At 38.3% G+C, this 20,712-nt stretch overlaps 1 protein-coding gene across 1 annotated transcript; it reads right to left on the reverse strand.

The window, feature by feature from the left end:
- Positions 1–1,533: 1,533 nt before the first annotated feature.
- Positions 1,534–20,389, reverse strand: LOC148362747 (high affinity choline transporter 1-like). The gene is made up of 9 exons (XM_088340271.1): positions 20,265–20,389; positions 16,128–16,326; positions 15,941–16,054; positions 12,156–12,311; positions 11,870–12,018; positions 11,598–11,744; positions 8,806–8,959; positions 8,476–8,693; positions 1,534–5,124 (listed from the first exon to the last, which is right to left on the reverse strand). The coding sequence occupies exons 2-9, from the start codon at positions 16,309–16,311 to the stop codon at positions 4,600–4,602; spliced, it is 1,647 nt and encodes a 548-aa protein (XP_088196397.1). The 5' UTR covers positions 16,312–16,326; positions 20,265–20,389; the 3' UTR covers positions 1,534–4,599.
- Positions 20,390–20,712: the final 323 nt, after the last annotated feature.

The raw sequence follows: 20,712 nt of genomic DNA on the forward strand, positions 1-20,712 counted from the left end.
AGCCAGTCTCAGGGCACACAGGGACAGACAATTCGCTCGCTCAACCACACCTAGGGACAATTTGGACCGGCCAATTAACCTGCATGTTTTTGGAATGTGGGAGGAAACCCACGCAAGCATGGGGAGAACATGCAAACACCACACAGGAGGTTCGATCTCATGACCTCAGAACTGTGCCGCACACGCTCTGCCGTGCTGCCCGAATTTGACACCTCTTTTTTTAAATAGAAGGATAACCTACCTAAATAGTCTACCTTCATTGAAGTATTCTATTGTGTGCAACTGAGTAAAATCAAGGTATGGTTCATTTATTCAAAGTTACAACACTTTTCCTAATGTTTTTTTGCAACCCAAATTCCCTTTGAGAGAAACTATTGAGGTGGTGTAGGCTGGCCTGTCAGGATCTCAGTCTTTGCAGTAATCTCCTCATCAGAGTTCAGTTCATCTGCTTTGCTGCTGACAGCCTTTGATTTCTTATGGAGGCCCCCGTAGTGATCATTAGAGCCAAGTTTCCGTCAGTGAAATGAACCTCTATTAGGCCAAATATTAAAGTATTGACCCACCTAATCTGTTTTTGATTGGCCTATGTGCTCTCATGTTACCCAATTGAATCAGTGAGGGCAAGAGGGCGCTGGCAAACCAGGGCAGAGTAGGCCGATCACAATCATGTGCTGTCTACTTGGTATGTGCATGGGAGCAACAAACATCTGGACAGTAGCCAGAACCCTTCAACTATAACACAATCCAGGGCCCCATCCAGACTAGACCAACTTTACAACTGTGTTTTTTATGGCCACTTTCTAAAAATAGCTCAACTGGACAGTTCCTGGAACCAAGTTCGGATTTCAATGAATTCTCACGGGGGGGCTCTTGGAGTCTTATGGTTTTTGCAAATTCTGGATGCTTCTCTGGCTGTCAACGTCCGGGACGATCGCCAAGGTCCTCAACGGCTTTAAATTCTTTTGCTGTCTACTTTCCCCCCACCCCTGGCGTGTTCGCCTTCCTGAAACTCCTTCTCCTGGTTGCACATCTCTTTATCTTCTTTCTTACAATTCTTGGTATGAAACGAACCTCAGATTTTGATCTGTAATATGTCAATTTGGAGCAGGAAATTGATATAACTCATGGAACATGGATATTGTTTAAAAAAATCCAATTCTATTTAAATTCTGAAGTAAAATTTATACTAAGAAAAACTATACCGCACTATAAGGTGCACCGGGTTATAGGGCGCACCCCCAAAAAAATATTTTTTGGTCCTATATTTTTCCATACATAAGGCGCACCGGATTATAATATAATGGGAACGTCGACAAAACGGTCAGATAGTTCAGTCAAACTTATTACCCCCTTAACATTCCGAAAGCTTGCAAAGAAGCAAATACGTGTCTCAGACATGTACAGAAACAGTGTCTGTACGATGTCACCAATCCCTCAAATGCATCGTTCCAAATATAATTCGGAAGGTTAAAGTCTTGGGATTCAAGAAATGCCAAACATTTCTTAGTTTCCATTTTATTTTTTGCTGGCAACTGTGTGGACAGCACAGTAAGAATTTTATTGTGCAGGGAAATGGGGTTCTTTATTGTGCATATAACAATAAACACTTTGAATTGAATTTAGTTTAAAAATAGACTTATCACAGAAACATCAAGATCGTTCTAAAACAAGATACCGGGAAAATATAAAGGCGCATAGCTCACCTAAGTTCTCTTGCAGCCATCACGTTCAATAATGATACGTAACCATGGTCTTCTTACAACCGTGAGTGTTGTAAATCCAGGGGAGTAAAATATTTACAAATACATAAATAGTAAAAAATGTTTTCTCTATGCCGTAGTGCAACCCAACGTGTGATTCACATTCATCTTTTTCGGCCAATTGCAGGCTTTGTTTTGCCCCTTTAGCCTATGCGAGCCTGTAAATGATAAAAAGGATCTGCCCTCTTTACCTCCGAATAACTTTAGCCAATAGTGACTGATTCAAATGATGATTGACACATTGGTTAGGAAATGAAACGCCGGTATATAAATCCCAGCATACACCGCGGACTACTTCGCCTTCGGGGGAAAATCTAGTCGGCGGCTGCTTGCTTTAGATGCAAGACTATGCGACTTAATATTGATCCATATATAAGGCGCACTGTAATATAAGGCGCACTGTAATATAAGGCGCATGGTCAGCCTTTTTGATTCAAATTCAAAGAAAACATGACTTTCTAGACAATATTACAGCTTCTGAGCTTTAGTACAAACCGATTGTGGCAATGCATGACAACCTATTGTACGATATAGCTGCAATATTTACAAAATGCAACACAATCACCATTTGTGTGTCTTTCAGATATTTACAATGAAAAAGTATGTTCGACGAAACATTTTTTGCACATTATTGAAATCAACAGCTGGTATTTCGAGTGCATACACAATTTTAGTAAACCACTTGATGGTGTTCAATAATTCACTCTGTCCCTTTGGTAAAAAGAAATCAAAATATTTTAAGTTTTTTTGCCATTCATTAAAAAAATGGAACCACTGTTTTTGATGGAAAATAAATAAAATGGACTACATTGCTAGAGTGACCAAGGACATAATGGACTAGTAACTGTTACATGAGACAATCATCAATGGCCTACCGTAAACTGCAAAAAATAAATTCTTATCGCATTTGGGGAATATTTTGCTAATTTTAAAGGTGCTGACCGCAGTGAGCGGAATTTGAAAATGTGTTACTCTCTGCTGCCAACTCCTGGCTTAAAGTCATGATCGCGGCTTCGAACAGATCATTCATGACTACCTATCTTAGACGTGTTCTGATAACCTCTTCTTTTTTCATCTTTCTTTGGGATTTGTGTTGGCGTTTGAACTGTATTTGAAACGGGCCTGTTCTTACTTTCACCATTTTCATGCTACACTCACAAAAAACTGCGATGACAAGTATAAAGTCATTCTCCCCCTCCCCCTTTCCTTCTACCTAATGTAGTGTGCCCTCCAAGAACAACGGAGGTAAAAGTAAGATAAAAGCAGATAGGCGAGGTGGAAAATTGTTTATAAAAGCTCTTTGAACTCAGTTGGGCATTGTTAATACATACTTAATGGAGAAAATATTATACTTTCGACTTTTTAAGGACACCTTTAAGTTCTATTTTTCTTATTTTCAGATAGCTATCTTGTTCCGCCAATGAAATTTAAAATTAAATAATCGTTATTAAAATAAAAAAAATTATCTTATATACCAGATATGAAATATTTTTGCTGATTTTGAGAAATATTTTCTGCCAAGATGGTAGACATACAGTACTTGAAGTGAGCCATCATTAGAGAATAACACGATTATTTTGCTCCTGTGGTAAGAATTCATTTTTTGCATTTTATTCGTTGGAGCACCATTAAAAGCTGCCAACACTCTTTGAATATTCGTAGTGTTTTAAAACGTACTAACATGAATTTTTAAAGAGCACAAGTCCCAAAATAGTAAAAAAATAAATGAAAATCATTTGGGGCCCTCTAGGGAATGAAACACAGCAATTAACTCACCTAGATTACAACAATTCTAATTGAATGGCTATAAAAATGGGGCCCAAAAAATGCAGTCAATTCAACTATGTCTGAAGAATCCTGAGATATTATTTGATTCCCTAGTTGTATAAAAGATTCTGTAAAAGTATAACTTCAAAAATTACTCCTAAGGTGCACTTTGGTGTAAACATAGTATGGCTGATACAATGACTTGAGTCTTTAGACCCTTTGCACATGAGGTCCTGTTGCATTGACGGGAATTATGAGCGCCATGACGGACGGCGAGAGCATCTGAGCGGGCAATACAGTGGAACCTCGCTATTTCACGGTTCCACTTTCGCGGGCTCCAAAAATATTTAAAAATTAATAATAATGAAAAATATTAAATACGCCACCTCCTGCATCCATTGTGACACCTCCCACAGCCACTACGCCGCCTCCTGCAGCTACTCCTGCATCGTCATCTGAGGAGCAGTAAAGCTCTTCATGCTCCTGTGCAGTCATTCATCATTATTACTTCATCGTACTGCACAATGATGAACGATGGTGATTGCTTGCGTTACGGTGGGCTGTGCGAAGAGGCATGGTTTCAAGCCAAATTTGGCATTTCATCGTATTTTTTTTGATGAAAACAGAAGGGGGCGTACCGGTAACCCAACCAGCTACAAAAAAACCCTTAGGCAAAAAATCTGAAAAAGCTTTTACATCAGCACTGAAGTATGGGGATACTCCTTTTAGAATATAGCGGTACAGATCATGTGGACTGAAGTCAGGCAGACTGGACGATATGGTTAGATCCGTAAATATGTCAGGGGGAGTAAGGTATGGATCGCTCAGCTTCTTTAAATACCCCTCTTTGTGCTTTCTGACAAGGAAACCCACCTTATCTGACAGCTACAAAATGTTCATTTGACTAATCATTGCCAATAGTGTTGAATAGTATAGCGTTGTTGTTGTTGTTGTTGTCTACTGTTTACTGGCCTCACCCACGGGGAGTACTGTTTACTGCCGTCCGTCGTGGCGCCAGTACCTTGTCACATGGTTATGGTCACGTGATTACAGTCACGTGAGTGCAAAAGGTCTATAAAGGAGCATCACAGATGCAATTCCTTTCATTATTAGAATCTGGTATTGGGGACACCAGCTCCTTTATTGTTTTGGTTTTGTTCTTGAACACATCCAAAATATCCCAGGACTGAGGAATGAGCTGGCGAGAGAAAGCCTCCTGGAACGCCCAGGACGCGATGATGATCGTGGCCAGCGAAATGAACACAATCAGCGTCCTGAAGGGAAAATACTGGACGATGAGGCCGTTCTCCTCCCTCCAGCCCGGATAGAGAAGCAACGGGGGGATGCCGAGAGCTGGTTCACCGCTGACTGCACGTAGCAACAAGCCCACCACATAACCGCTGATGGCACCGTAGCAATTGGCAAAATGAAGATGGACCACGCAGGCCAGCTGTGGGGTCACAACGCAGTAAAGGGTGTCGCTGGCTAAGACCAAAAGAGCAAATATGCTGCTTTTATTGAACGCCAGACCAGTTCCAGCCAAGCCCACCAGCAGTACACTAATCCTGATCACCCACTGGAGTTCCCTCTCTGAGGCCTGGAGTTAAAAAAAACAAGTGACAAAACAAAACAAAGAACATGAATGTTGTTTTGCATAGTTCTTTGGTAAACACGATACTCATGTGTCGTTCGTATACAAAACGGCTCTATGAGATGGCTCTTTTAAGTGATTGACAAGAGCCGGCTTCCTATGAATCAGAGCCGTCTCCCTTCGAAAAGCTCTCTTTCGCTTTTTCTTTCTTTCTTTCTTTCTATCTTTCTTTCTATCTCACTTTCTTTCACTTTTTTCTCCCTTTCTTTCTTTCCCCCTTTCTCTCTTTCCTTTTACTTCTCTCTCTTTCTTATTCCCTCTCCCTTTTTACTCTCTCTCTTTCTACATCTTTGTTTCTTTCGTTCACTTTTTCTCTCTCTCTTGCTTACTTTCTCTGTCTTTTCCTCACTCTCATTTTCTCTCTCTCTTTCTCCCTATGTATTTTCCTCACTCTTATTGTATCTCTCTCTCTCTCTCTCTCTCTCTCTCTCTCTCTTTCTCTCTCTCTCCCTATGCCTTTTACTCACTCTCATTTTCTCTCTCTACCCATGTCTTTTCTTCTCTCACCCTCTCTCTCTCCCTCTTTCTCTTTTCTTCCCTCTCACTCTCTCCCTCTTTCTATGTCTTTCCCTTTCTCTCTTTTTCCCACTTTTTTTTTCTCTCTCTCCACACACAAACACACACAAAATGGGAAGCAGATGTCATTTTTATTAGAGAGCAAGTGGCCCTGGATATATATATATATATATATATATATATATATATATATATATATATATATATATATATATATATATATATATATATATTACCAGCTCAGTAGCCTAGATGGTAAGGCATACATAGATGGTAAGGCGCCCGCTTTGAGACTGGGAGGTCGGTGGTTCGCGCCCCGGCCGAGTCATTCCTAAGACTTAAAAAGTGGTCGGCGGCGCCCTCTGTTGGCTGCGGCTGCATCGGCTCGCTACAACGGGTCAGGTGCAATCGACATTTCGTTCTGTGTACATTGTTACACAGAATGACAATACAAGGAAATTATTATTATTATATATATATATATATATATATATATATATATATATATATATTTTACTTTCTCCATGTCTTTCTTTGTCTCTCTCTTTCTCTTTCTAGATTCCATCTATCTCTCTCTTTGTCTCTGTCTTTCTCTGTCTCTATCTCTTTTTCTCTCTTTGTCTCTCTCTCTCTCTGTCTCTCACTCTGTCTCTCTCTATGTCTCTCTCTATGTCTCTCTTTGTCTCTCTCGCTCCCTCTCTCTCTGTCTCTTACTCTGTCTCTCTCTCTCTCTCTCTCTCTCTTTCTCTCTCTCTCTTTGTCTCTATCTCTCGTTCTATCTCTCTCTTTGTCTCTCTCTCTTGTTCTCTCTCTCTCTATCTCTCTCTTTCTCTCTCTCTCTCTTTAACTCACTTTCTCCGTCTTTCTTTCTAATGTTTGATTATTATTGGCAATATACCAGTAAAAACAAAAAAATCTGAAGAGCCATTTGGGAGTCAAAAAAGACAGCTCTTTCTAGTGAGCCGAGACGAAAAAGCCGGTTCTTTAAAAAGAGCCGGAATTCCCATGACTCGAACATGAACATAAAATGTTATTGAGCCGTTGACTAAAAAAATGGGCAAATCAACATCACAAGTTTCATGACAGTTGAAGTCAATCCAGTATTTCCAAACAACATTAAGTTTTATGGGTCCCTTTTAGTCTAAACGCAACATTTTGTTTTTGTTAAACGAAGCAGTAAAATCCTATTTTTATCCATCTCCAGGGCCACTTGCTCTCTAGTAAAATTGACATCTGCTTCCCAGGAGTTATTTGGCAATTGTTGTTTTGCATCAGAAAGCAGGTGAATTTGTTGTTAGTTGAGCTCTTTGCAATATCGTTCCTCAACAGTCTCTAAATGGCCGTCTCTAAAAGGCATGAGAACATGACATCTTGTTTCTTCATCTTTGTCAAAAACATGTTATTTTACCCTATTAGATAGAAACAGTGTTCACTTTGAGATGGATATACCATATTTTCTGGACTGTAATGCGCACCTAAAAACCCCAAATTCACCAGAAAGTGCCCTTATAATCCGATGTGCTGAATAGATCACAAAAATTTGACATGCATGGTTACTGTTAAATAACGTTGCATACAGCAACTATTTATACATTACTTAATTAATTTTAGTGGTGAAACCAGATGTCATAATGTTGATTCATTTACCTATGAAATTTAAAAAAAAACAAAAAAAAAATTAAATAGATATTTTTTATGCAACCCTACCTCTTACAGTAGTTTTAATTTCATGTGTCTTATAGTCCAGCGCGCCTTATAAACAAAACATATACAAACAAAAGACTATTTTGGGGGGTGCACATTATAGTGCGGGAAAAACGATACGTGTTTTAAGATACATTGTTTTCTTTCTGTAATTAAATTAGGAAAACTCATCTTTTAAGCAGATGGTAGTTAATTGTGCTCATTTTAAGAAAAATCTTCCAAAAGATGAAAACTATAGACGGTACTTAAAATAGGAGAGGGACTAGTTACTAGAAAATCTTCGTCAAATGCATTCTAAAATAGTTGGGTCAAAAATAACCCAAATGGATGATTTTCCCAATGGACAATTGTGTTGTTTTACAGAAAAAAAAACATAAAAGATGTGGACTGTTTTATTTAGTTTTTTCATACTAGAAAAATTTTGTTGAAAATAACACCCCCCAAAATTGGTCATTCTTACCAGGGTTCCTACATCTTTTTCAGCCCAAATTCAATAGTTTTTAGAGACTTTCATGGCCGATATTCCATTTTCACCAGTTCCATTAAAAGAAGAAATCCAGCATGAATAAATTACATTTGTAGATCTTAACAATATGTGCGCAAATAGTTTTGAGACAAATGTAAATTTGATGGTAATATGTAGCTTACATTTTCAGTTGCAGGAAGTTCTTCCTAATACAATTGACCACCTGATTTTTTTGCATGTCCCGTAATAATTATCCATAATTTATACATAATCTTTGCACGAATACAGATCTTCATTTCATGCATGGTCTGTTGGGTCAAACTGCTGACAAACAGCAACAATTTCACACATTTACAAGCACCCAGAATTCAAGCACTTTTCAAACCTTGAAAACACAACATTAAAGCACCCATACAAACCCTGTTTTGTTATTTACAACATTTTACAAATAAATGACCCAGAAAAAAATAGTTAAGTTGATATCAATGTTGGGTTTGTCTCCTTTTTGACCATAGGGTTTTAAGAGTGTTGCCATTAAGCTAGTGTTTAGACCTCTGACTCAGAGCACCAGGCCAGTTCATATTCTATTCGACACTCGCCTCCACACTCACCTGCTTCCTCAATGACGTCTTGTATATGTTTTGTGTGAACATAGATGCCGATGACAGCAATGCTGAGTCCATGGAAGACATAACTGCTGCAGAGAGAGCGCCAATACCCAAAACTGAAACCCAAGTGGGTGTGATGTAACACAGAGCCAATTGCAGGACATTTCCTGCCTCCCCGCGCTCATAAGGAGGGGGTAGTCCATATTCTGTCCGGTTCCAGTCTAAGAGAAAATGAGGACATAAAAAGAAGGGAAAAAATGAGTACAGAGAACAAGATTGTGTACGCTACTTGTTTACATTTTGGACAGTGTGTCGCAAGGTATGCATAGATACCTGCCGAAGCGGCTACGGCTCCAATGATAATTGACGGGATTCCCATGATGAAAGTTAAGCCGCCAGCAGCAAAACAAGTTACTTGAGCCTTGACCGAAGAGGAGGCTGCAAGAATCCTTTGGAATAAAGCTTGTGAGGCCAAACCCCCAATAGCCTATAACACATGAGGATACTGACGTCACAATTATAATTAAAACCGTCCCTACTTTCTTCCAATAAATGTTTACTGTGTGGAAAAAAATCTGTAAATAAGACAAAAATGAAGACAAAAATGTGCAAAATGTCTAACAGGGAATTTATTTTGCTTTGTGTATGAAATAGGAAGCACAATTGAAATGTAGCATATCACAGGCATACTTAATTCGTCAAATAAGTAATTTATACAGTATGAAAAACATAATAGACACAATCTAATCATATATTCATCAATAAGTTTTCCTCTGTGTATCCACTATGACCCCACAATACAATTTTATGCTTTGCACAGTATTCAAAAAGTATATTGTTGGGGTCTAGTGCCCTTCTACCAGACGATTTGGAATTTGGAACAAATCAGTCCAATCGCCACACACCTGTCTCAATTCGCCTGAACCTTCATAAGGACATTTTGGACAGCATCTGTTGTCGGGTCATCTAGACTTTCCATCCATTTTCCTTCATTTATACCAACATCACATTTTTCCAGTTGTTATCTTTTTTTTCTTAGGTTTGTTTTTTGTTTTTCGGTTTGGATAATTTAGTTGTTTATTCATCATTTTTTTTACTTGTTTATTTTGAGATTAAATACCATCTTTTTTGAGCACCTTGCCATTCTTCTAGCTACCCTGCATTTGGGTCCAGCTAAACTCACAACACATATAGGTTTTATTTAGCTTGAAAAGAGCCTAATTATTAGTTATTAGAGTAAAAAGTTTATTTTGTGAACAAAAATGACTCGTACACATCCTCTTTAATAACTATAATTTTACAGTTGCTATTTACTTGCATTTATGATTCTGTATCTAATACACTAAACATGTCTGTAAGTAAAATACAGATATTTGCAATAATAAAACTATTTTGTTAAGCTATAAAGCAAAATGGATGCTTGGAACTAGCAGCAATTTGCTAGCAAATTAATTTCCTGCCTCACTCGTAGGTTATTTTTCTTTTACATTAACTGAGATTGGCATTCCTCACTTTGGTACATTACTGCCTCCTACAATTACTGATTTTTTTTTCTCTCTTACTCTACTTATAGGTTGAAAATTGTGAAAGTAAGAAAAGGACTGTTTCAAATTCAGTCCATATACCAACCCAAACCCCAAAGAAGATGAGAAAGGAAGCTTTTGAGCACGTCTAAGAAATTCACATACTTGCACGTGCAACAAAATGGAGCTCCAATGATTATTTCAGCCAGAAGATGGCATCAGCATATAGAATATTTTTGTAGTTACATACACCACCTTTAGCTTTCTTGAATTTTTGATGCATTAGCTATTTTGGTGAGATTGCTAGGTAGTCAAAGATGAACATTCTGCACCTAAGATCTATCTCTGGGCAAATTTGTATTGCTAACTCGCCCATTTGTTACAACTGACTCCTCGACTGAGGTCCACGTTATGCTCGGCCTTAGTTATTATTGGACTGATGTCAGCCTTCCAGATTTTTCGTTCGACAGTACTGTACTTCAGAATAATGATTATTTGAGCATTCATTTTCCAAACTACTTATCCTCACGAGGGTCATTGGGGAGCGGAGGCCAATCCCAACTGCCTTCGGGCAGCGGGCAGTGGACAGCCAGAGCACAGAGAGACAGACAACCATTCATTCAATAGTTCATTCCAAAGGACAATCGTGAATTGACAATTGAGCTGCCCTACATGCTTTTGGGGCGTGGGAGAAAACCGGAGTGCCCGGAGAAAACCCATGCAGGCACAGGGAGAACATGTGAACTCCACCGAGGGTGGTCAGCAGCTGGAAAACCCAGGACCTCTAAAATGTGACCAGTCTTCTACCCTGCCGCTCAGAATAACGATTATTTGTAAGAAAATATGGTACAAAATCTGTTTTTCTTAATGCTCTACTTTTGTTAGAATGTATAAATGTGGCCTTTAACAGATCAGCAGAACATCCTGCCAAATTTAAGTATCATTTTCTATTTTTAAGATATTTTACACTTATTTCTCCAGGAGACTGGGAAAATTCATCTTCAAAATGTTCAAAATTATTTGATATAACAGAAGGTGGATAATATTTCTCATTTTAAGGATGTTTTTCCGATCCAGATTGCAAAGCAAAAACTTAAAACGAGAAAAATTATCAACCATTCTGTATTGTAGAATATGTTGCTTATCTTAACTGATTCACTGACAACAATTTTGGAAAATGAAAACATTTTAATGATCATGTGAGATAGTATTTATGGTTTATCTAAACACCAAATTTACCAAATATCACGATCAACAGTAGAAAAGAAAGTAGAATGCCAAAAATGGATTTGTTCTTTGCACGGACTCTCATATTTTTTATAATTTAGTATAAAAAAATGGAGCCATGATACCTACTGGTGGTTGGGAATCAATAAAGTCAAATCTAAAAACTGTATGTTTTGCATGATCAGATTCTCCTGCCAATCAATGTTGACAAACATAAGTTTTCCTTGGTAAGAATAACTTAATTGTGGTTGATTTTATCGGAAAAAAATCTTCAACCACAAAAGATATGTACTTTTAAAGATAAACGTTTTTGTGGGGAGTCGAGTTTGGGGATTAGCTTCAGAACAACTTTTTAGTAGAAAAAAAATATCTCACCAGCACAAAAAAGTCATCCGTCCATTTCCCCGCATCTTCAATCTTCACCTCTCCTAACCAGGAGAGAACGTCGGAATGGTTGAAAGCGATTGCTTGTGAGACGTCAGTCACCGCAGGACTGAGAAACATAAATGGAATACAGAGCCACTGAAACAAAGACATAAAAACAAGTTAGTCCCAAAGACAAATCAGGTCAAAATTTCCGAACAATGCCGTAGTTGATGTTCCAAAACATGCACAATCAAATAACGTTTGTGCACATAATAGCTCACCAGACTGACAAATATGAAGGACAGTTGGATGATATCTGTGTAGGCGACTGCGTAAAGGCCACCTAAAACAGTGTAGAAAATGGAGACAGCTGCAGAGATTGGGATTGATATCGTGGATGACAGATCAAGGATGATGCTCATCGTCCCACCTGGAATTCAAAACAAAAGCAAAAAAAGAATATTTGGAAACCGATTGAAAAAAAAAACAGCTTTGAATGGCATACTTTTATCCCGATGCATACTTTCGATAAAGGGAGTTGCAGATGATTATAACGCAATTACTGACCTAAAGCAGCAAGAATGCAGGCCACCCACAAAATATCACTGACCAAAGCGGGCAGTAATAGCGCTGTCGTGAAAAATTGGCCGTAGCGATGTTGAAATGGGTCCAACATGGTCACGTAATGTTTGGACCTCATTTGCTTGGCGTAAAACAATCCGGCTGAGAAGAAAACACAAGAAAAGTCTTTGTGAGGTGCTTCAGTTAAAAAAAAAACAATATAATAGGATATAACATGTAAAGAAGGTTAATGTAAAATAAACACCCTGCAAAAAAAGATACTTATACATACAGTTTTGACCCAGGATCTAACTCAGTCGTAACCACCAAATCGCTCAATACTGTATAGTTAAAACCCCACTAGCCCACCAGAGGGCACTGTATTGTATAATGCAAAGGAAAACCATTGCCAAATGATCACAACGTAGCAGCCAGATGCCAGGCAAACATAGTGGCGACAAGTATCTCAACCTAGTATTTTTTTAAATAAAAATTTACATTTGGATGATAGTTTATGCTTTTTTTTTTTTTTTTTTCGAGTCCCGGTGCTGTGGAATGCTCTGCCCTCTGAGATTTGATCTGAAACCTCAGTGGAACTGTTTGAATCTAGGCTTAAAACACACTTCTATAACTTATGAATGACCTAAATTTCCTGTTGACAATGTCTGTTTATTGTTTTTTAATGCCAAATCCATTGCAACTTGGTCATACTTTTGATTTGATTTTAATTTTTTTATCATATTTTATTTATTATACATTTTATTTTCAATTTTATTGATTGTTAAAGCAACATCCATTGCAGCCTGGTCATCCTGGAAGGGGATGACCTCATGTGCGGTCCCTTCTCAACGTTTCGTCATTTTCCTCTTGTTGAGGTTTTTGAGTTTTTCCTTGCCCACATGTAGGTTTTAGATCAGGGGATGGTGTAATAATATTGTGTAGTTTACAATAGTCTGTGGTCTTTGCAGCCCTTTGAGACTCCTTATGATTAAGGGCTATACAAATAAACAAGACTTGACTAGTATTAAAATGAATGTTTTTCTTTTTTTTAACGGAAAGAAAGTTTTTCTTACCACTAGGACGCGCCAAATTTCACACACTTGCTTGGGCTTGTAAAAGGGTTTGATCTTTGGTTTCAATATATAATAGTCATTAATTGTATAATAATTGCAAAAAAAAAAAATCATGTATTGCGAGTTATTTTGTGAAAAGGTAGCCCCCACAATTAACTAGAATTTTGCATGGTACAATCATGTCTTAGAACTAATTTTGTTTCCTAGTCAGTTGCAGTGATTATTGAACTTTTTTCTCAAGAATTCATAGCGCTTTCAGTTTTGAAATCCATATGGGAGAAATCATCTAACTAGTCTATTTATTGATAAGAGGCACAGGCTTGCACATTATTATTATTTTATATATTTTATTGAATCATCAAAAATTTTAACAACAATAATAATAACTATATATATATATATATATATATATATATATATATATATATATATATATATATACATATATATTTGTTTTTTTTGGGTTTTTTTGAAACAAGGAACTTATATTGTTGACACATTATTTTGTTGTTTTGTTGTTGTTTGTTTGTTGGTTTGTTTGATTTATTGGATTTTCCTGTGTAAGGTTTGTGAAATTTATCAAAATACATTGTGGTTTTCTAACAGTAAAATTACACACCCGTAGATGAGGAACAGTTGTTCGCTGTACCTAGCGTTGGAAGTTTACTCTTTAAGTGTTAAAATTGTTAACTGGTTATCTAATTTTAATCAGTTACAGTGTTCATTTAAATTAAAGTGTCAACTTTTAACACGACCTCGGTGGTGATCCTTATCTACGTAGTGTGAAATTAACACAAGTAATGGAGATATAGCTTTGTGTGAAAGTCGCTAGTGAAAATTAGGATTTTCTTTGAAACATTGCTTCATAGACTGACATAACAATGATTGATTAGGCGTTGAGAATGTAATTTCATTTCCAAGAAGTTTTTGACAGGGTCACTGTCATTCATGAGGAATGCTTCGCTAGGTACTAAAGTCCTCAGTGGATGAAGTGCAGGTTGTGTGTTAATTTTTACATTAGATGCAGATGTAGTTGTTTGATTATAATTGATTTTGCTATATTGATCGCCTGTGATGTGCCAACAATAACTTTATTTCCGTTTAACGCAGGGGCCGGGAACCTTTTTCACCCAAAGCCATAAAATCAAATCATTTTGGATTTTCATTTTTAAAAGAGCCGAACTGTATATTCTAAGACCAAATTCAACACAGTCGCCAAACCCGTTCTCCAGACATTTGTTTTGCTGTGTGACGTATGATGATTGTATCAAATCTACTGTATGAAATAACAATAATGCCAGAATCTGTGTCCCATATACATATTCCTCTTAAAATGTGTCTCCCTCCCGCAGTTACTTAAGAGTGCTGAGGCTCATTTTGACTGTCATTTTTGTCCTAAAAAATGGTTTCAAAACAAGGTGCGAGCAAAGTTCCTTTGTAAAAATGTCACAAAACGCTGCAAATGAGGATACCATTACCGATGTATTAACCTTTGGTGCAGACGGCGCTGGGCAAGGCGGAGGAGGAATTTGCGCACTGTGGATATAGCTTCACCCATTACTACATCTTACCCAATCAAATCGCTCTGGGTGCTTTGCTGAAGTTTTGGCATGTTTGCAGTTTGTTCTGTGCATTTAATCAAAAAAGGGTCACAATAGTGCACAGACATCGTTTAGTAAGCTTTCATATTAATAATTCTTTAGCGCTGGACAGCCCAAATGGGGTCTGTTGGTGTGACAACTTGACTGTAAATTATAGAAACAGTGTCCTATATGGGCTGGACCGAACCCTGTACTCATTTAATGTTGACCTTCGCTTTTGCTTAAAGCGGCCTGGCATGCAACACCAAGTCAAGTCCTGTTTATTTGTGTAGCCCTTAATCACAAGGAGTCTCAAAGGGTTGCACAGACAACAGAATATTGCAAACTACACACTATTATGACACCATCCCCTGATCTAAAACCTACATGAGGGCAAGGAAAAACTCAAAAACCTCAGCATGAGGAAAATGAAGAAAACCTTTAGAAGGGACCACACATGAGATGTTGAAATCTAGGCTTAAAACACACTTATATTCTATATTTCACGTTGACAATATCTGTGTAAAGGCAGCACAGCAGCTTAGTGGTTAGCGCATGTGCGGCACAGTTTTGAGATCATGAGATCGAACCTTCCTGTGTGGAGTTTGCAAGTTCTACCCGTGCTTGTGTGGGTTTTCTCCGGGCACTCTGGTTTCCTCCCACATTCCAAAAACATGCAAGTCAGGTTAATTGGCCATTCCAAATTGTCCCTAAGTGTGAATGAGCAAATCAGTTGTCTGTCTCTGCGTGCCCTGCGACTGATGGCAACAGGTTTGGGGTGTCCCCTGCCCACTGGCCGAAGATAGCTGGAATGGGCTCCAGCACCCTCGCGACCCTACTGAGGATAAGCGGTGCAGATAATGGATGGATAGATGGAATATCTGAGTATTGTTTGTTATTGCAACATCCATTGCAGCCTGGTCATCATGGAAGGAGGATTACAGACATACCTGCACAATAACCCTCCGAGCCAGATGTAATCATAAGAAAACCATATACCCTACGGCTCGCGAGCCATAGGTTCTCAACCCCGTGTTTAACAAACTATTAGAATTTGAAAACCTGTGTTTTCTTAGCCTGAGGTATTGGCCCTCTGTAAATCAAAGTTATGTTATACTTACAGTTAAGCAATACTTACCAATAAAGAAATTCAAAAAATATGCAAGCGGCCCAACAGCCCAGAGAAGACCTTGAGATGGAGAATAAACAGCCTCAGCAGTGGCGATAATATAACCTCCACCAACCCATGTCGCTGATGGAAAACACAGAATTCAAGAGCGGAACGAAGGATTTTTCATAAACATGCCAAGAAAAATGTGTTTTACCTGTCATGGTAAAGACGCCAACAACAGTATTGATATTGCGTCCCCCGATGATGGCGACTTCGCTCTTTTTCCCTATGCATTTTTTCTCCACTTGCTTCGATTTACGTGACGCCAAGATCCCCGTTAGGAGGATTACCAAATAAAAGACCCCGACAGCTACAATCCCAGCCACATGCACAGCCATGCTTGCCAACAATCACTGTCAATGGAAAAATACAACCATAAACAAAGTTTTACAAGCTGACGTTATGAGGGATCTAAATCTAGACCAGGGGTCACTAACATGGTCCCCGCGGGCACCAAGTCACCCACTGAGAACACCTAGCCAGTTCTAAAGATAGCTCACCCGTGACGGGTCTTAGTGATTTTCTAGGTACCGGTAATAAGATTGCTAACTGCCATTGAACCCATTGACATGGTCTTTAATTGCATGATCAAGTCTTGCAAAATTATTTTTCAAAATAGCTTAGGATTTCTATATGTAAATCAAACTGTACCCATATACAAGGTAGTTCTTCTAGCCTATTTATTTTTACTGTACATCCGATACTCACAACTTGATAATAACATAGTACTAACATAGTAACAACATAGTGGTAACATGAGATGTTATTTTAGAGATGCATACAACAAAAAAGTAGACCTCAGCTTCAAAAAAGCTAGTGACCCCCGATCTAGACTATAAAACAATTTCAAAGATTTATGTGTGTTTATGTCTGCCCATTTTGAACATCTATCACAGATGCTCCTCTTGTACTACTGTACTGTATGGATGTAGCTAAATCATGTATCTGCTATTGCACATTCATATGTTTTGCAAACATTTTAAATTGCGCTTGTGAAATGTATTTCCATTTCTGTATACTGTACATGTGTACCAGAATGACAGTCAAGTATATTTCAATCTTTGTTTCTTTTTTCTCATATGAACATACTGCACACATGTACTTATACAAATAGTTGATGTTCAAATTAAAAACAATCCAGTAGTATTGACTTATTACTGACCATGTCATATGATAATATTAAATATAATTCCATTGTGGATTTGTGAAACAATTTACACGACAGATAAAACTTTGACAAGCTACAGTGAAGCCATGTTTAAAAATCATTAGCATTACTGGAAATGGAAAAAAAAACAATGTATAAAACTTGTGTTAACTCAACTTCATAATAAGTATTGGAACTCACCGCTTCGGGAGGCGTTCTAAGGGCTTCTGCTTTTGTTGCCTCTCCCCTTCGAAATCTCCCTCTACAAACCCTATATCGCCCCAACCCACCCGCCGCCTCCCATCCCTTTACAATCCTGTGTATCCTCCACTCACAGCCACAACCCTGAGAAGTTTTATGTTTTTTTGCAAAGATAGGATGTTTTAAGAAAAGGCAGTTTTCATAATATATTGTCCTGTCAAAGTTAAGCTTAAATTTGAAGATTCTTTAGCTTTATAGTGGATTTAACTCTTGAGTTACAGCTCGGGTTGCAGTTGAGTACATAAATAGTTATTAAATCAGAGCTACCAAACATACCGGTCTATAAACAAACTCCCAAATGGTTGTGGTTTGGAGTCAGTTTTAGGTTGTTTGTAATTTTCCATGTTCCAAAAAAACATTCGGAGGAAAAAAACACTCGTGTCATAAGTGTCAGTCAGATTTAATGTGAGAAATGCCAATCCATCATTCCATCAGTCCATCCTGTAGACCCCTTTCCCGTCTACGCCATCACCAGCTCAGCTCAAGATGCGTGCTCAAGAGGCGGGAATAGAGTGTGGGAACATTTCTTTGTTAAAATGCCAGACATGGGACCAAGTCACACATGTGCAAGTCTCAAGTAAGTCTCAAGTCTTCACCTTCAAGTCCCAAGTAAGTCCCAAGTATTTTTTTCTTGGCCAAGTCAAGTCACAAGTCAAGTCCCGAGTCTTAGATTGCCAAGTCCAAGTCAAGTCACAAGTCATAAAAACAGCGACTCGAGTCGACTCGAGTCCAAGTCACTAAGTCTCAAGTCCCCATGTCTGTAAAATGCGTTATAGATTCTATATTTACAAAAACAAAATGTCCTTCTGTTGAGTGTTCCCGGGTGCACAAATGACAATTTTGAGGAACACAGTTCCAAGAAAAAACAGGCCTTTACAAAAGCACAGAGGACATCATTAGGAATACCCACGTTTGTGTGTCCATTACATATTTAATTGAACCCCGACTTACTTAGTAAGTGTGAGTGTGATAAGTGTCGTGGACATACTAATTGTTGGCTAACAATTCCTACTACAGACTGTAAGTTTGCAACTATCTGTGCTAGCTAGTAGATCTTTTATAATAATAATACTAAGTAATAATTACATTATTAACATAGTTATTGATGTGCATTTTATATAATATAGCTATAAAATAATAATAATAATACATTATTATAGTGGTAATAATTAAAACTATTTATTAATTGTTGTTATCATTATTTATCCAACCAACATTAATATCTATTTAAGGTGGGCGCAAACCAAGGAAAGTCAGTTCTTCTAAAGTTTAAAGGCGTTATCCGGAATTTGAAAATTTGTTTGTCGCCATCTCCTGGTTTGAAGTCATGTTTGCAGCCTCAGTCAGAGTATTTTTTTATGAGTATGTTCGTATTTTAGACGCACTTTAGACTCTAATAGACTCTTTTTTTTCATCTTTTTGGGGTTTGGGTTGGGGCTTGGACTGTACTTTAAACAAGACCTTTTCACACTTTAACCATTTTAGTGCTCCACCAAAAACTGTGATGAAAAGCATAGAGTCGCTCCCCCCCACCCCCTTCCTCTAACCTAATGTGTTCTAAGTCCCTGGTAAAAGTAATATAAAAGCAGATCGGCACAGTGAAATCGTTTTTATAAAGGCTCTTTAAACTCAGATGAACATTGTTGACACATACTGTACTTAACAGAAATAATTTTCGACTTTCAACTTTTTAAGGACACCACAAACGACGCACCCCACTGTTAAGTAGAGTGTGAAAACTGAATTAGGCAGGATGACGCTTAACACCGAAAACAACGGCAGCAAGATGATGAAGGTGCTGTATCTGAGACAGATCAGGAGGCTTCTCCTGTTACATGTAAGCATTGGAACTAGCACTATCATTTGGGGGGAGCAAACCCCTACCGCTGGAGAGAGAGGGCTTTACTTGCCCAGGACAGACCACAGGAAGTGGTACCTCTAGGACCCTGGCAGTTAAGGCATTAATTAATCACAAAACCACAAAAGCTCCATGACCTAGAAGGAAAGAAAGAAAGAAAGAAAGAAAAAAAGAAAGAAAGAAAAAAGAAAGAAAAAAAGAAAAAAGAAAGAAAGAAAATAAGAACGAAAGAGAAATAAAGAAACAAAGAAAGAAACAAGGAAACAAAGAAAGAAAGAGGGAAAGAAACAAAGAAACAAAGAGTGGGACAGAAAGTGAAATAAACGAGAGAGTAAAGGGGTATAGGGTGAGAGAAGGGAGAAAGAGAGAAAGAAAGAAATAGAAAGAATGTGATAAAAAAAATCTAGCTTGGGAGCTATTAGCCGCTTCACCCGTGCATCCCACCATCTTGGCATCTTTTTTGTTCAAAGCTTACAATAGCATCGAGGAAAAGAAAGTGAGAAAAATAGAGAGTGAGAGAGAAAGAAAGGGGGGTGGTGAGGGAGAGAGGAGAGAGAGAAAAAAGAAAGAGAGGAAGAGATTAACAAAGTAAGAAAAAAAGAGAGAGAAAAAAAGACAGGGAAGGAAAAGGTGAGAACAAAAAGAGAGAGACAGAGAAAGAGACAAAAAGAGTAAGAGAGACAGAAAAAAATGAAGTACAGAGAATGAAAATGAGAAAGAGAGAGAACGAAAGAATGAGAGAAAGAAAAACAGATACAGTGCCTTGGTGGCATCAAGACGACATTTTTAAAACTGGATTTCTTTTGCAGGTGTTGTTAGTGTTGTCTCGCGGGCCCGATTCAATCTGTTGATGGGCCTAATCCAGCCCGTGGGCCGCAGGTGTGAAAACCCCTGCTCCAGATTATCCTACTTTTCTCCTGGTAATAGGTAAAGGATGCTCATTAACTAATTCCAAGCCAGCCAAACAGATTAGGTCCAAAAATACAAAAATAAAAAATAAAACGTGAACCGCGTGTAATGCCTACCTTCGCCTCTCGTTCAATCCTTTTCGTCTCCAGCTCGGGCGATTGCTGCAGCATCCAAAGCAGTTTTAATGAGCTCCGCTCGCACAAACGACAAAGCATTTGGCCTGACCTAACGGACGACAGCCAAATTTTCTCTCTGGAATCTCTTGAATGTGGGAGTAGGCCTGCTTGCAAAAGTGTAGGGGGGAATAGTTGATTTCCCCTAACACACACTCGCAAAACTCCTGACCCGCACCGCGCCCAGTCCTGGAGGAGCGCAAGGGGCCCCCCTCTCTCCATGCAACTTTGCAATAAATCTGGATTTAATTGACTGTTTTGTGAGAACAAGTGTTGGTAAACCTTAAAGGGGAAATTTAAAAATGCATTCGCACTTTGTGGTGTGGGATTGGCACTCATACACAGCAACTTTTACGAAGCCAATAAACTTCATTTGGTTTAGAGATCGGAA

The sequence above is a fragment of the Urocampus carinirostris genome, chromosome 7, assembly GCF_059441175.1.
Source record: "Urocampus carinirostris isolate Australia breed hairy pipefish chromosome 7, RoL_Ucar_1.0, whole genome shotgun sequence".
Taxonomy (NCBI): Eukaryota; Metazoa; Chordata; class Actinopteri; order Syngnathiformes; family Syngnathidae; genus Urocampus; species Urocampus carinirostris.

What these genes read in the sequence shown, in the direction of transcription:
- LOC148362747 (XM_088340271.1), bottom strand. Translation starts at nt 16,311, where the DNA reads ATGGCTGTGCATGTGGCTGGGATTGTAGCTGTCGGGGTCTTTTATTTG. An exon ending in TTTTTTGAATTTCTTTATTG is followed by an intron (nt 12,312 to 15,940) that starts GTAAGTATTGCT and finishes TTTTCTTCTCAG; the next exon opens with CCGGATTGTTTTACGCCAAG. An exon ending in AGACGTCATTGAGGAAGCAG is followed by an intron (nt 5,125 to 8,475) that starts GTGAGTGTGGAG and finishes TTTTAACTCCAG; the next exon opens with GCCTCAGAGAGGGAACTCCA.